General features: G+C 37.0%; 1 protein-coding gene across 6 annotated transcripts; it reads right to left on the reverse strand.

The window, feature by feature from the left end:
* Positions 1 to 3,217: 3,217 nt before the first annotated feature.
* Positions 3,218 to 13,138, reverse strand: arfip2a (ADP-ribosylation factor interacting protein 2a). Of its 6 annotated transcripts, XM_077208085.1 has the most exons (11): positions 12,738 to 12,880; positions 11,912 to 12,016; positions 11,588 to 11,644; positions 10,587 to 10,695; positions 10,416 to 10,478; positions 8,857 to 8,937; positions 8,404 to 8,516; positions 7,662 to 7,883; positions 7,369 to 7,526; positions 5,455 to 5,629; positions 3,218 to 5,350 (listed from the first exon to the last, which is right to left on the reverse strand). In XM_077208085.1, the coding sequence occupies exons 2-11, from the start codon at positions 12,005 to 12,007 to the stop codon at positions 5,195 to 5,197; spliced, it is 1,230 nt and encodes a 409-aa protein (XP_077064200.1). In that variant the 5' UTR covers positions 12,008 to 12,016; positions 12,738 to 12,880; the 3' UTR covers positions 3,218 to 5,194. The 6 variants fall into 6 exon arrangements, with proteins under 6 accessions (XP_077064200.1, XP_077064201.1, XP_077064202.1 ...); XM_077208086.1 differs by lacking the exon at positions 11,588 to 11,644 and having other exon boundaries at positions 12,738 to 13,115; XM_077208087.1 differs by lacking the exon at positions 10,416 to 10,478 and having other exon boundaries at positions 12,738 to 12,913.
* Positions 13,139 to 16,837: the final 3,699 nt, after the last annotated feature.

Here is a 16,837-nt window from a genome sequence, read left to right on the forward strand (position 1 = left end):
ATGGGCATTTCCTTTCTATCAGTAACCAATCATGAATGTCCAAAGGGGGATTTAAAGCTAATGACGAAATCTCATTGGCTACTGCTGGTTTCTGCTAACGTGATTCGCTCAGACGCATCACGTGGTGTACTCTGACACTTCCGTGTTTAGCTTGCCGCGAGACTTTCGAAAATGCCGCTAACACCGCAAATCTCAAGGAAAAAAAAACGGCAATTGCGCTTTGCAAGATGTGGAAAGGGAAAGCAATCAGATGGGTTAGGTGAAAAAACACCAGGAAGCAGCACATCTGCCCGTAAGCTGACGTTGGGAAACCGGGGTGGGTTTAATGACAGTGCCGCTAACTGTGGGACACAGCAGTGGCTGATTATGCATGTCGCACGTCTGAACGAATTAATAAATGATCTCTTGTGCCCTAATTGTGCTGCATCAAGTCTATTTATTAACATTGATCCAGTGAACCATGGATTTTGTAGCAGTTTGCTTCTAGAGTGCAGTAATTGCAAAGGGGAGAATGTGTATAGGCGAAGCATCTACACATCCACACGGCTGCAAAGCGAAACGAGAGGTGATGTCGCTTTTGACGTGAACGTCCGCATGGTGCTTTTAGCCCATGAATTAGGGATGGGATATGCAGCACTGAGGAAGGTCAGCAAGGTGTTGGGGATCCCTTCCCTTCACCTGAAAACATACCAGAGGCATGACAAGAGAGTCACAGGTAGGCTTTCGAAATAGGGATAGGACAGGGATGTTGATTTTGGAGGTCTAATGACCTGTTACATTTATCATAGTGTTGTTGTAACAGTGAACATATTTTATTGGATGGAACACACACACACACACACACACACACACGCACGCACGCATACATACACATACACATTAACAGTAGGCTGCATCACATACACGCACAATTATGAATCTGTTATAATAGTATAACATAGGATGGCCTTATTCTTTAGTCATTTACTGTTTGCTTGTCCAATTGGCTGCTATGACTGCATGGTCTACTCCCTGGTCCTTTCAAAAAAAAATTTGCCACTCAAATGTACTGTTTCAATAAACTCAACAAAAAAGGAACAGTTCTTGACACAACATGCATTTTAATCTTAGTGGCGGAAATTGAGAGAGGACTGGAGTCACTGCACAAGACTAGGGAGCAGATCAGACAGGCCTATGCAGACGTTGATCCAGAGTTGGCAGAGTTGCTGAGGGAGGATGCTGATGCTGTAATTAACATTGGTGTCTCTTTTGATGGCACCTGGCAAAAAAGAGGCTTCACTTCCCATTATGGCATTGGTGTTTGTATCGACATTCTTACAGGACTTGTCATTGACTTTGAGGTCTTATCCTCTTACTGTCATGCTTGTGTCCTAAAGCAAAGTGCCAAGAATGAAGGGAAGATCACTGTGGAGGAATTTGACAGCTGGAGGGAGACGCACACTGACTGTGCAAAGAATTTCACAGGGTCTAGTAAGGCAATGGAGCAAGAGGCAGCAAAGAGGATGTGGGCTAGATCAGTCAGTCGCCACCAGCTGCGGTACACTGAGATGCTCTCAGATGGGGATAGCTCTGCTTTTAAGGAAGTACTGTCACTAAACCCATACCCTGGGCATGAGATTGTAAAGCTGGAATGTATAAACCATGCTCACAAGCGAATGGGCACAGCGCTCAGAAAATTTAGTGGCGAACGCAAATTGGGAGGCAAGGGTTTGGGGAAACTGACTGCAAAGAAATGCAAAACACTGCAAAATTATTACAGGGGGGCAATTTTGAATAACCAGGGGTCACTGGAAACAATGAAAGCAGAGATATGGGCAGGCCTTCTCCACTGCATGTCAACAAATGAAACACCATTACATACTAGGTGCAATCCATCTTGGTGTTGGTATCGGAGGGCAGAAGACAAAAATGAGACCCCCGAAAGCCACACACGACATACTGCAAACTACCTATCCCACGAGGTGGGCCAGAAACTTCTCCCCATTTATCACCGCATGTCAAGTGATAGCTTGCTGCAAAGAATGCAGCATGGTGGCACACAAAATGCAAATGAGTGCCTCAATTCTGTGATATGGGCCCGCTGCCCAAAAACAGTTTTTGTAGGCAAGAACAGGGTCGAGGCAGCGGCAAGCATGGCCATCTCCACTTTTAATGAGGGTGCCTCAGCTATGCTTAATGTGATGGCAAACTTATGGCTGGAGAGCACACTTATTACAGTGAACACCATCAAGCAGGCAGACCTGCTCAGGGTGTCCAAAGCAACCGCCATTCAGTCCGCAAGTGCAAAACGCAAACGAAAACTTGTGAGCACAGACAAGAAAGTGAAAAGGCACCAGCAAGAGATGTCAGAGGGACCTACATATGGTGCTGGAATGGATCATTAGACTTTAGAAAGCTGTGACAGCTACTGTTGGTATTGTTCTGTGTCCATAACTGTCCAGCGTGGGTTTTGTCGGCAACTTTGTGCATGATACACCAATGTTAATTAATTGAGTTACTGCCGTTGTAGGCCTTATATGCATGCCATGATATTAAATAATCAGTTTTCATGAGCTTGAAATATTATATATTATTATTACTAAGGGCCTGAGCATTTATTCTGTTTTTGAAAAATGTTTTCCAATAGAAATGTATTAAATTCCCCTATTTAAATCTTTAAATGCCGTTTTCTCAAAATGAGTTTTTTGTCATTCTCCAGTAGAAACTTCTCAGCCTGTGTAACACCTATGTACACCAAACTTTCCAGTTATACACTTAGCAGTATTCTGGAGATATTTTCAGAGGGATTTGTTAATAAATCATTCCTGGCCTGATTTATGTGACATTTTAATAAAAAAAATAAGGCGAAAATCGATTTTTTAAGGCTATGAACAGTATATTTTGATTTCCTATGTAATGAAAGTATATATCCTGAAATCCCTCTGAAATTTTGTTTTCATCTTGTGTGTAAACAAAATGAAAAAAGAATTTTGCACCTGGCTTTATCATATGTTCAGATCTATCTACCGAAAATATATGCAAAATCGCGCATATTTAATGAGATAATGCCTAATTTGCATAATCAAACATAAAAAATTTAAAAACTTGTAATACATTTTTTTTATATACTTATGCAAGTAATCAACTGAGGAGGTTTCATGGTGATATCTATTATTTAAAAATTTTACCCTATTCACCTGTAGTGTCTCGCCTTAACAGACAATAACAGCAACTACCGTTAGAATTCGAAAACTTCCATTTATTTGTCGTTTTCTTAAACTCAGAATAAAGGCTGTTTTACACTGATAATTATTAAAAGGGTTTAGTACCGCTTTTCACCAAGGATCATGGGTAAAATATAATGAATTAACCCGAATTACGGAGCCAGGCAACGACCTTACGTTAAAAACAAACGCTCAAGCACAACATTCATTCCTTTCATGAGATATTTTCTATCAATATAAACAAAATATATAAACTGGCCTGGGAGGTGCTCACTGGACAAGGAACAATTTTGTGAATATGAATATGAATGATTCATAAAAAGTAAATGTTTACAGAAAGTGAGTGTAAAATAATCAGTGCTAGAATTTTAAGTTTTTTAACAACAGACAACCAATCATAAAATGACTCATGGTTTACCTCATTAAATATGAATGATTTGCACACACTGTAAAAAGCGATCATTTGACTTGACTTAAAAAAAGGTGAGGAAATCCGTTGCCTTAAAATTATTAAGTAAATAAACTTCATGCATAATTGAAAAATTAAGTTATGTGAACTTCACAATTCCACATAACTTTATTTTTTTCAATTACACACAAAGTTTATTTACTTAATAATTTTAAGGCAACGAATTTCTTCACTTTCTTTAAGTCAAGTCAACTGGTCACTTTTTACAGTGCAGAAATTGCCTTGTAAATTTTAAAAATGGGTGTTAATTTAACACGCAAACAACGAAAACAAACAATTTAACTTGGGTGACGAGACATTTTTATATAATTTCAGAGGACAACCTGAGCAATTCAGTCATTAAATATTTTTGACTTGATTAAAACCAAGTTAAAAATCAGTTAATGTAAATGTTACTATGCACATTTGTGTGGGGTAAACGTACAGTAAATAGGACTGGATTGATTTGAACAATCTAGTCAATATTAGTCTATTAGAAAAGGCCTCTGTCGAAACAGACCCTCAAAAAATGGGTTGTGAGCATTTTAGGAAGATAAAATACCAGGCATGGTTGCTGAGTCAATATTAAAATTGTGTAACACCGATCAAATCTACTTGCAAACGTAACAAATTATTGTTAAAGCAAACCCATACTAATACAAAAGCACACTATTTCTTCCGAGAAAAAATGCCTGATCCAATTTGATTACCACAGTGAAACCAAAACCAAGCCCTTCTCTTATTTGAGTAAAGAGCTAAGGAAATAACAATCTGATCAAGGAAAAGCGGTTAAATCTTTCCTGATTGGCAGCAGACTCTATCAGTGGGGTTTGCTGCCAGCCCGGTAGAGTTTGAAGACATTGCTCAGAAACTTGCTTCTTGTGACAGAAAAAAACAAAAGAGACACATGCAAGACACGATAAACATCACAATACATACTCGTAAGATTCTATCGCCTTCAAATGTGTTTTAATTTCATATGTGGGACCTCACAATTTACATAAATATAAATATATTAACCTTCTTATGACACATACTGTGAGCAATTTTCCTTTCTTATGCCTTGACGTAATCCTCCCCCAAATTACCTTACATTAAAAACAAATGCACAAACACAGCATTCATTCCTTTCAGCTCTATTCTATCAAGATAAAACAAAATATATAAACCGGCCTGGGAGGGCAGTATGACGGTTTTGTGAATATGACAATGAATGCCTCATCAAATGTGAATGTTTTTACAGAGTGAATGATTTGTTCCATGTAATTTTGCGTAATTTTACTTTAAACAGCCCATACGCTATACCTAAAAGTAAGTTAAGGCAGCTGTAAAGCATAACCACGGTTAGTCAAATGAATATTCATCGGAAGATTTTTCTGCCTTTAAATAAAACCGAACATGTTCCAGGGTTTGGCAAAATAAAAACATCCACTTCTCTTGTCTTAATCATTCATACAAATCACATATAATGCATCTTTTTACACCCCCATCCATCTATTTTCAGGTTTCCATGTTTGAGTGTCTCTTTACATTGACAAAGTGATTACTGTTCCTCAAGCCACGACGGCTTGTCAGAACCTGGTGGCTTCAACTTCACGTTGAACTGTCTGAGAGTCTGTTCCAGCTGCTGCTGATTTCCAGCGAAATATGCCGAGATAGCATTATGAAACAGTAGGAGCTGCTTGTGCATCACCTTTACCTGGAAATCAACATACATAAATCTGAAAAAACTACGACAAAAGTAAGGAATAACTCTGACGTATGAAACACAACACGTGAACACCAGGGATTTCAACATGGTACCTTATTCTCATCCAAGAACTTGAGTTTGATGGTGACATCACTGCGCAGTCGATCATATTTGTCTTTCTGGATCTGGTACTGCTGTTGCGCAATTTCAATGCGCATCATGGCTGCAGCGTCCCGCGGACCCGCGCTCAACTCCTCCAGGTCTGTCCTATAGGCATCGAATTCCAGTCTAAAACGAAAACATATTTATTCACTAGTATAAACTGGTTCAGAAAATCTGTATAACTAATCCTAGGTTAAAAAAAGAAGAAATTACAGGAAATGTTCTAGAAGTACAGGCTGTGAATCCCTTGACACCATAACTAGAGCTGTCAATTAGAATTTCTGTCATCATTTACTCACCATCATGTTGTTCCAAACCTGTATGTATAAAATAGTTTTGGACTTCCATTGTGTGGACACAAAACAATGAGAGATGTCATGTAAAATACCTTTGTTTATGTTCCACAGAGGAAAGAACGTCTATGTAAGGTTTGGAATAACAGACATGAGGGTAAGTAGCTACAGTAAATAATGACAGAATTTTTGGGGGAACTAGGCTAGGCTATCCCTATTATTAAAAAAAAGTTATGCTTATGATGCAAGATGTGAAAAAAGAAAGAAGAAGACATGACGCAAAAGCCAGAATCTGAATACAGATTGACAAACTCATATGCAATTAATTCCGGTGGACCGGACTGGAGCTATGAATATGTTTATTTTCAAAGATCAGGAAATAAAGCAACACGTTGACTTCTAATTGCCCTTTTTGTAATGCCTTACCAATACTTGTCATCCACAATAAGTCTCTGTCTTATCTTCATTTAGGGGGGTTTCTCAGCAAATTTTTATACATGTGATTGATTTGTCTAAGCAATCTATGTATCATATTTATTTTGCCGACCTTTTTTTGGCAAAACTTTTTTTAAAAGGTTAGTTCACCCGAAACTAAAAATGATCCCATCATTTACTCACCTTCAAGCCATCCAAGGTGTATATGACTTTTTTCTTTCAGCCAAACACAATCGGAGTTATATTACAAAAATATCCTGGCTCTTCCAAGCTTTATAATGAGATTGAATAGTAATAGTAATAGAATAGAATAAAATAGATTTTGAAGCCAAAAAAAGTGCATCCATCCATCATAAAAGTAATCCATATGGCTCCAGGGGTTTAATAAAGGCCTTCTGAAGCGTTTTTGTAAGAAAAATGTCCATATTTATAACTTAAAAAAAACACTGTAATCCCTGGCTTCTGGTAACGCCCGTACGCCAGTCTAGGCGGAAGAGTGACTTCTGACCCAACACATAACATCTTGACAAACGTTGAAGCGCAGAGGATAGAGCAAAATAAATCACCGGTCACGAATTAGAAACAATAATTTTTAAAGAGAAATGTCGGAGAAACTTGAGTTTGTTGCCCAGCCCTATTTGTTTAAACTTCGAGAGGCATCTACTCTCACCTAAGCTTATGCTATACTCCTACATCCTACGTCATACGCAGGAACTCGACTCGTGAACGCACGCGAACGTTACTAGAAGCTAGAGATTAGTTTATAAAATTTATAAAAAAATATGGATATTTTCCTAACAAAAACGCATCGCTTCACTTCAGAAGGCCTTATTAACCCCCTGGGGCTGTATGGATTACTTTTATGATGGATGGATGCACTTTTTTGGGCTTCAAAATCTCAGTTACTATTCACTCCCATTATAAAGCTTTGAAGAGCCAGAATACTTTTTTAATATAACTTAGATTGTGTTTGGCTGAAAGAAGAAAGTCATATATTATACACCTAGGATGGCTTGAGGGTGAGTAAATAATGGGATAAATTTCATTTTTGGGTGAACCCCTTTAAGCAGCTAATATTACTTTCACTCATTTACACATGAAGTTACATGTAACTCATTAACATCAAACTTCTGATACCTTGCATTCTCATACATCTTGATGGTCATGAGCGTGTCCTCCATGGTTTTGTTGACTAGCGTATTAATGCTGGACACAAAGAAATTGATGGCACCCAGGAGCGTCTCTCCATTCTTGCATAGCAGTCTTTGTGTCTCTGCATTATAGCCAAACTCATCCTGTAAGAGATTAATTTTAAGTTAGAGCAAATAAGACACTATGGTAAGGTAAGATTCAGTACTAGTAATATGGAACTAAATATAGATTGTCCCAACACTTGCAGGCATAACAGGGGACACAAAAATGATTAGTACCTGCAATTCAGGGGATTTCTGGCTAAGATCAGCGAAAGTGTCCCCAAGAGCCTGCTGAGTCTGCACCATGTTGTAGAAGTGGTTAGTGAGATCACGTGCTAGTCTCAGAATACACTCATACTTCAGCTTAGTCTCTCTAAGCACATCGATCTGAGCCTCAAGCTCCATGTCCACCGTCTTCGTACCACGGCCGAAGCGCTCCGAAAACATCTGTTTTGTGCACTGGTGAAGAGAGGACAGAAGCAGATCTAAATGAATCCCATAATGGCTTTACCTAACATTTTCATAAATCCTAAATACCTGTACATAAATAATTTTATTTAGCAAGTAAACATTAAATTGATCAAAAAGTGACAGTAAAAACATTTATAATGTTCCAAAAGATCTGTTCCTTTGAACTTTCTATTTATTCTATTTATCACTGTTTCCTCAATAATATTGAGCAGCATAGCTGTTTTCAGCATTGATGATAATAAGTAATCTTTCATAAGCACCAAATCATCATATTAGAATGATTTCTGAAAGATCATTTGACACTGAAGACTGGAGTAATGATGCTGAAAATACAGCTTTGCCATCACAATAATAAATGACATTTTAAAAATATACTAAAAACAGTTTAAATTGCAATAATAATTTACAATACTGCTGTTTTTATTGTATTTTTCCTAAAATGCAGCCTTGGTGAGCATAAGAGACTTATAAAAGTTAAACTACTATTTCCATGCGGTGGGTTTTCTACCTTGTACGTGTTAATGCTCCACTTTTTCACGCTGTCAAATTTCTCTACAGCTACTCCTCTTGTGGCCTCCTCTGACATCATTGGGTTGCTGTTGCTGTGGTGCATGCTGGGAGCTGAGAGTAGAAAATGCAGGAACTTACTATAAATAGGGGGCAATACCCCAAAATACAATATCATTTCAAATTGGACATTTTGGATATAAGGAACACCCTTTTGAATACCACAACCCAGTATTGTCTAGAAGGTTACAGTAATCACAACAAGATTACAGAGAAAGAATGTTACTACAATGCACCATTATCAGACTAGAGACTGATATTTCTGAGGCTGACAAATGAACAGGGGCAAGAATAAAAGGTGTGCTGACAGTAAATGAGTAATGACTGCTAACTATGGGCTGGAAGAAAAAGGTATCTGGCAGTGGCAGGAAAGGGTGAGGAGGCCCTGGGATACCTGGGTAATGTCCTGGCTGGTTTGCTATCCGACTGGCAGCTGAATTGCTGGGAGTGATACCCCTGGATTTGGAGCGGATGTCTGAAATGAATGAATAACAGTGGACGGGTGGAGGAATGGGATGGAGATGTAGTTTAATAGAAAGACCATTAAGGATATTGCCATATTAAGTGTTTTGGGGTAATCGAGATGATTAAAAATAACTGTAACATTAACTGTGTTGTAGTTGAGATTAGTAAACTGATGAAAAAAATGATTTCATAGGGTATTATCAAAATGTACATAAACAATAACAATATTGAGGAGAGTTAAATGCTTAAAAGTGAAGGTTAAGAGGTTTATAAGAGCAAGGAAACCAAAAGAGAGGAAATTTATACCTTTATACAAAGGTAAGGTGATAAAAGGTGGAAGTAGAGGATGAAAATGAATGGCAAACCATGATGCTGCTAAAGGACTGACTGTGTAGAGTGGTGGTCATAAGAAATGTATTCTATAATTTTGGATAAATAAAATTAATATTAATAAACAATACCGGATAAAAGTTTGGGGTTAGTAAGATTTTATTTTTTAAGTTTGATTTGATCAAAAATATAGTAAAAAAGTATTATTGTAAAATAGTAATATAGTTCAAATTTAATATATTTTTGAATGTGATTAATTCTTGTAATGCCAAAGCTGAATTTTCAGCATCAGTACTCCATTCTACAGTGTCACACGATCCTTCAGAAATCATTATATGCTGATTTGTTGCTTAAGGAAGATTTCTTATTATTACCCATGTTGAAAACATATTTTTGTGAAAAACATATTTTTATGAATAAGATCTTTTAATGAATAAAAAAATAAGCAGCAAAATAGCAGCATTTATTCGAAACAGAAATCTTTTGTAACATTATAAATGTTTTTGACCAATTTAATGCATCGAAGCTGAATTAAAGTATTCATTTCTTTCAAATAAATCTTACAGACCCCACATTTCAGAATGGTAGTATATATATAAAATAATATTTAATTCATATTTAATTAAAGTTAACTTTTGTTTAACCACATTTCAATTTATTTAATTATTTGTACTAAATACTTAAATTCCAGAGGACGCTAATAACAAAGGCTCATTTGATTAGTAACTGAACAATCAGAACGGATATTTAACTAAACATAATAAATCAAATTAAACTCCTCATGAACTGCCACTGACTGTGTCAGCTAGGTTTGGTACTATGGCATGTGTTTCAGTACCATGTTAATGTGTTAAGGCCAACCATGTTACTGAGCACACTGTATTTCACAGTTCAATTACATTCAGCTCACAAACAACATTTGTTAAAAAAACATATGTTTACAGTCAATATAAAACAAACAAACAAACAAACAAAGGGGTTTCGTGTTGCATATGCAAACATGCATCCACCATGCGACTGTCCTCAGCACCCTGTAGAAAAGAGCCAAACGTTTGCTGTTAAAATGCTGTCAAACACATTTTACACTGAGGGAGAGAGAGGGGGAAGCTGTAGAGATTCTAGAAAAAGATCTCCTGTAAAGTTATCATGCATAGACACCTGGTTTGGGCGTGTTACCACATCTTCTGTCAAAATACTCCGGGTTGAAACGAACGGCTGGTCCTAAACATATACGTCACCAGAGATGTAAGTCTATCCACATGCCTCAGATGCTGCTTCAAATCAAGATCAGATTCGGACACCATTTTCAACTATTTAAGTGCTCTTTACCTTTGATGGAACTGGTGGGTATGATGCCCTCTGCTGCCCCTCCGTAGCCTCCGGACACAATGCTGGTTTCATTCAGGTTCGGTCCAGACACCATCACCTGCTGCAAGTCCTAGATGCGATGAGATTTAATTTCACAGTATATTACAATCTACAGTACAGAGATGAAAACACATTTAGCACAAACTCTGCACACTAGGTGGGGGGAAAACACAAGTGGGTATCAAAAGAGTGGATGGAGCAGAGCTATTTTAGTATTATATTCATGGTATATACTATTATATTTATTAACATTTTAAATTAGCTTTTTTTCTGTTTTAATTTTTATTTGTTTCAGTAATTATGTTTACGTTATTATATTAATTTCAGTTTTTGTTATTTTAATTTTGTCTTTATTTTTTTTATTAGTATTAGTATTGGTAGTAATTAGTATTATTAGTATTCTGTGTTTTTTACTTTAATGTTTATTACAGTTTTAGGGATTTCAGTACTTAGTTGCTAAGTACTTTTTTTTCCTTCTAAAAAAACTTTATATATAGTGTTTAAACACTTAAACACAAAAATATGTTGCTTTAGACTAGAAGTTGCTTTATTCCTATTAAAGAAAATACGGCCTTATATTAATACTACATCCTTTCCTTTCCCTTAAAACTTTTATAAAATGTTATAACGACAAATGTGGCAATTCAGTAAGTTGGTTGATAACTACATTGATTAACCAGACATCTTTAGTTCGGAGAATCCCTATTAAGAAAAAATAAATAAAAAATCAGAAGTCACTATAAAACACATGCAAATTATATTTTTTGCATGACTGCTTTTCATGTTTCTGTTTGACTTTTCTGACCAGTAAACAGCTTCCGTTTGCGATAAATCCTGCACCAACATTTGCCCAAGCCCCAAGCTCAATGACTACTATGTGTGCAACTATCAAACCATCGACCACACTAAATCAAAGGGAATAGGGCTCCAACATACGAGGACACCCACAAACTCTCCCTCACCATGGCCACTGGCAGTGTGCCTACAATTTCATCTAAGCTCCCACCAATCTGTGCCCCCTGTGACATGAAAAAACATAAAATGTGAAGACAGTGCAACAAAAAGATGGTGAAACAGATAGATTGAGAAGACAAACATAATAAAATACACAACTAAAATGAACCGTGTCATATTTACAATGGCTCATTAATGTGTGATTAGGCCAACTATTCAAGGCCTCGCAGATCCAGCTACACCATTTCCACAGAAACAGGACATCACATCACAATCAGGTCTGGTTCACGACGTAACATGAAAAGTAGGTTGAATGAGCAGTTGATATACACCTGCTCAAGACTGTCATCCTCAGCCGTCCTGGTGTCCCCGTTGCTGTTGATGGGTATTTCCATAGTGGCGGCTTTGCTCAAAATACTGTCTGTCATGATGGGTATCTACAGAAAAAGGCACATTGCAGATGAGATAGACAGACAGACAGATAGACAGAGACAGATATACACAGACGGACAGATAGACACAGACAGACAAATAAAGTCAGACAGAGACAGATAGATAGACACAGACAGATATCTAGACAGACAGAAAAGACAGAGACAGATAGATAGACACAGACAGATATCTAGACACACAGACAAGACAGAGACAGATAGACAGACATATATAATTTTTGGTTACATCATTAATACACACTATGGTAAAACCAACTCTGGTGTCTAATACCACATAAATACTATTTTAAAAGTCTTAGTGAAGCATGTGTTGAAATTTAAATATGTATTAACATATAATATAATGAAAACTATTAATAAAAGAGTGATAAATACACAATCAACAATGACGTTTTATTAGAAGCCCAATATACATCACATGATGCATCTAAAGCCCAGTCTATAAGCAATAATCTGGGGGCCAATACAAAAGAAAATCTAGCATACTATAGGCCTAGGCATCGGTAAAAACTGCGCCCTTAATTAAAGGGGGAAGGGATGGATTATACTTTATGCTACAGTGTGTGTGTGATGTGAACAGACGCCATGACGCGCTTCAGCCGGAGCAGGTCAAGCGTCCTCTTCTCGGCGCCGCTGCAGCTGAGCTACGTGTCACACACACCGGGGAGAAGAGGATGCTTCACCCATCTGGCGCTGCTTTACTAACCTGTATGCCGTCTTAACCGCTGAACCGAACCACACGGGCCACATTTAAAATTATTCCATGATCAAAATGCGATGTGTTTGTGTTTTAATGGATGTCCGACTCCGGATGGCAAATAATCTCCACAGGCTCCTCTGTCAATCCTCTTGGTCGCTCGGTAACGCAAATCCTCTCAGTTCTCTTTGCAAACGGAAGTGACGATGTGAAATTCTTCAGGGTTACTGTAGTAGCGTCGTTACAACGGCATTATATTGGAGAGTAAACAATAGTACTATTGTTTTTTGGGTTTTTTTTTTTTACACAGAATACAATCCAAATAGAAACAAAAAATTATGTGAGGTTAAATGTGATGCGCAGCTTTATGTAAAACGAAATGAGGGAGATAAACAGAGCCTTTCTACTATACTTAATATGACCAGGAGGTGTCAGTATCACTTCAGGAATGATAGCATCACTGTGACAGCTCACAATGGTTAACCCATTACTGTTGTAACTAACTAAAAGCATCCCGTCTCATTAACTATGCAAATGAATATGCCTATACACACATATTGCATTCATTAAATGTATAGTTGCTTTGTACCACTTATTCCAATTCAGTCATACAAATGATACTTTTTGATTTAAATTAAACCAGTTAATTAATATGGTACCACATGAAGCACATTTTCAAGTAGGCGTACCTGACAAAACTTTTTTTACAGCTTTACAATTGATTTTGCTTTATGCATTGGGCCTATCTGTTACGTCGCAGCAAGGACAAAGCAGAGAGTGAATCCAAATGCAAGCACTTTAATAATCCAACAAACAGGTAATCCAGGGTAAACTCAGAACTAGGAACAAGGTACTCAGAACTCAGACTTACAAGCAACATTAAACAACGACCGACAAAACACAACTGAAGCACAGGGGTTTAAATACACAGGCAAACAAGATAACAAGGGGGCGGGGCTAATTAGAAACACCTGGAGAGACTAATAAACAAGAAAAACTACAAAGGACTACAAAACATGGCACAGGACAGGAAATAACAAAAGTCAACACAAGACAAGGAAAACATAAGACAGGAATTGTGACACTATCTCCGAAGTCTCACAAAGAATACTATTTAGAGGCCAAGCTGAAGACGGAAGAAGCAGTTACTGAGTATCTTGGGAATAGATGTTAGGTGGTGTGTGAAACGCCTCACATGCTTCACCTTTGCCAGCCAATATGCGTCAAGCATGAGGAGGAAGTGAAAAATTGGAAAAGTGTGCTTTTGTTAGACCGTTCAAATGAACATCCTTTCACTTTTAACCTTTGACCTCCACATTCTTGCGTGCACCTTAAAAAATCATGGTTAGGGCTAAAAAACTGTTATTTTGTCCCTTTGCACCGAAAAAGCAGAGCCCTCTGTGTCTGCCAAAGAAAATAGTAACACTTTATTTTACAGTGTCATTGTTACATGTTACATATGGTTACTACATTAATAACTAAAAATGATGCATAATTACATGCAACTAACCCTAACCAAACCCTTAGTTTAGTAAGTACATGTAGTTACTTAATATTGCTCATATAATTACAATGTAACAAAGACACCTTACAATAAAGTGCTACTCTTTACTTTAAGATGTCTGTGTTAGACTGTAATTATACATTTAAGTACTAATAATAATGTACTTATTATAGTGTTAGGATTAGTGTGTGGTTTAGGGTTAGTTGCATATAATTATGCAAAATGTAGTCTACTATAATTAGTCTACTATTATTTAGACATGTGTAACAAGGACACTGTAAAATAAATTGTTGTGTGTGTGTGTGTGTGTGTGTGGGTCTGTGTGTGTGTGTGTGTATATTTTTAAAGGTCATGTACTGGACTTGGCAATCCATTAAATATCTTAAAAATCAAATAACTAGATATTTATCTTTACTTTAAACATGATCTTTAAAGGATCATTCTAATTGGGTGGTCGGCTGTTATAATACAGCTGGGTTCACCAGGGGCCAACAAGAAAAAAAACACAAGGTTTAATGTAATTGCAATTAGGTTGTATTCCCAAACACATACATTATTGAAGTCGTGTCTACGCCACAAGCCTTCTGTTTAGAGCATTTTTTAGTCTGGGAACCTTAGGTTAAATTTGACAATGAGGCAGACCAAACCAGCCACCCACAGTGGATGTATTTGGATGCAAGTTTACTGGTACACATAAACTGAAAACAAGGCCTGTTAAATCTATGTTCTCCATGTTTGAAACCTTTGCAAGGACATACATTACCGAACCATTCCGTGCCTTCGAAAGCTCTGCAGCTTCCCACTCTTTTCCTCCCATTCAGTAAATATCCCTTCACGCTTTTAATGATCATTAAATGTGCCTCCAGATGTTGGCCAGCGGTTCGTCCTCACACAGCCCTTTCTGAGTTCCTCGACTGCAATCAAGGCACAGAGACAAGGACCTCAAAGAAAAGCAAGAAAGAAAACATGGCAGCACACCATGCTCTAGATGTCTTACCCGCTATGTCATTATTCCCAAGCAAAATAATTACAAACATTGCTTCGTGTTTACACCGTGTAGCATATGGACCTGGTCCTTTTATAGTTTTTGTAATGTGCCATTTCAAACAAACTGTCAACCTTTTTTTTCCCTCCTGCTCGCTGTTGAATCAGGCTGAGTGCAATTCGTCACTGTTATGGATCCATAATATGCGTGACTGTGAACATCAAACACTAAACCTCTTCCTGAAAACACAAGGTGAAAAGTAAGAAACAACAATGTAATCCTTATAAGCGCATCATGTTTAAAGAAATAGTTATCATTTATTCACTCAAATTTGTATGTTTTTTTTTCTTTCAAAAACAAAAAATAAATAAAAATTGTTGGTAACCAGGAAAAAAAAATACTTTGGAATAGACTATATTCCATTACTATGGAAGTCATTGAACTGTTGACTTACCAACAGTTTGTTAGTTGACTTACATCAACTGTTTGGTTACCAACATTCTTTAAAATAGGCTATATATTTTTTGTGTTCAGCTGAAGACAGAAATTCATACAGGTTTGGAACAACATGAGGGTGTAGACATGATGACAAAATTTTCTTTTTAGGATGAACTATCCCTGTAAAGTGAACCTACAGAATAATAACAATAACAAATAGAATAAGAAATGTTGATTTTCCAGCTTGCAAATTCTCATAAGAGGAAAGATCACTTTGATATTTGAAGAGCAAAGAACTTCTCAGAGCAGCTGTTCTCTTTTTCAGATTTTGGCAAAAAATTACAGTGATGTTATTTTCCATGTCGCCTATCATCCATTAAGCAACCATATTTCAGGGCTAAATTGGGTGGATTTCAGGCACTGTTTAATCCAGCTGGAATTAGCAAGAGTTATAGCTATGGCGAGGAAGAACCACAGCTGAACGAGTTTATGCTGGGAAGTTGGGATCATTTGACAAGGAAATTATGAAAAAGTATCTAGTGGGGTTCCAGAAACTGTAGAGTGTTTTGGCTTTTCATAACTGATAAACAATATTGGTTTTCCAGTTCGATGTAGTGCCATTTTTTCCATGATAATTCAACTTCTGCCTATTTAACGTATTATACTGACATGGTGAAACATTTTGAATGCAATATATATATATATATATATGCATTACTTTATACGCTACTTACAAGAAGATGGGTTTTGTCTGCCACGGCTAGTTCCAAATCTGCATGTCTACAGAAGAATTTTCCTCTGTGAATATTACACTGCTCTCTAGCAGGAATACTTTGTTTATGTACAGCTTTTTTGAATATTAATGAAATTGGTTTTGGATCAAAGGAAGACGACAGATTATTATCTTAGTGTGTTTTAGACATGCACTACAGTTTAAAAAAAAATTGGGGTGTGAAATTGCACAGCGCACTATCATAGACTGGTCTTTTGAAAAAGTTACAGTCCTCCCTAATTTCTAATCTGGGACTAAAGATACTAAGAAACCACGCATTTACTTTCACTTGGGAAAATGGTTCATGACCAGAAAACCATTGTCTCCTGCTTGTTTACTTAAAGCAGTTAACATGTTTTTGCTTGATTTTGTGGTTGTTTCGGAAGAAATGCCACCCACAGCCCTATATA

Source organism: Siphateles boraxobius, unplaced genomic scaffold (assembly GCF_051911475.1).
Source record: "Siphateles boraxobius isolate OS27281-9 unplaced genomic scaffold, OSU_SipBor_1 6, whole genome shotgun sequence".
Lineage (NCBI taxonomy): Eukaryota > Metazoa > Chordata > Actinopteri > Cypriniformes > Leuciscidae > Siphateles > Siphateles boraxobius.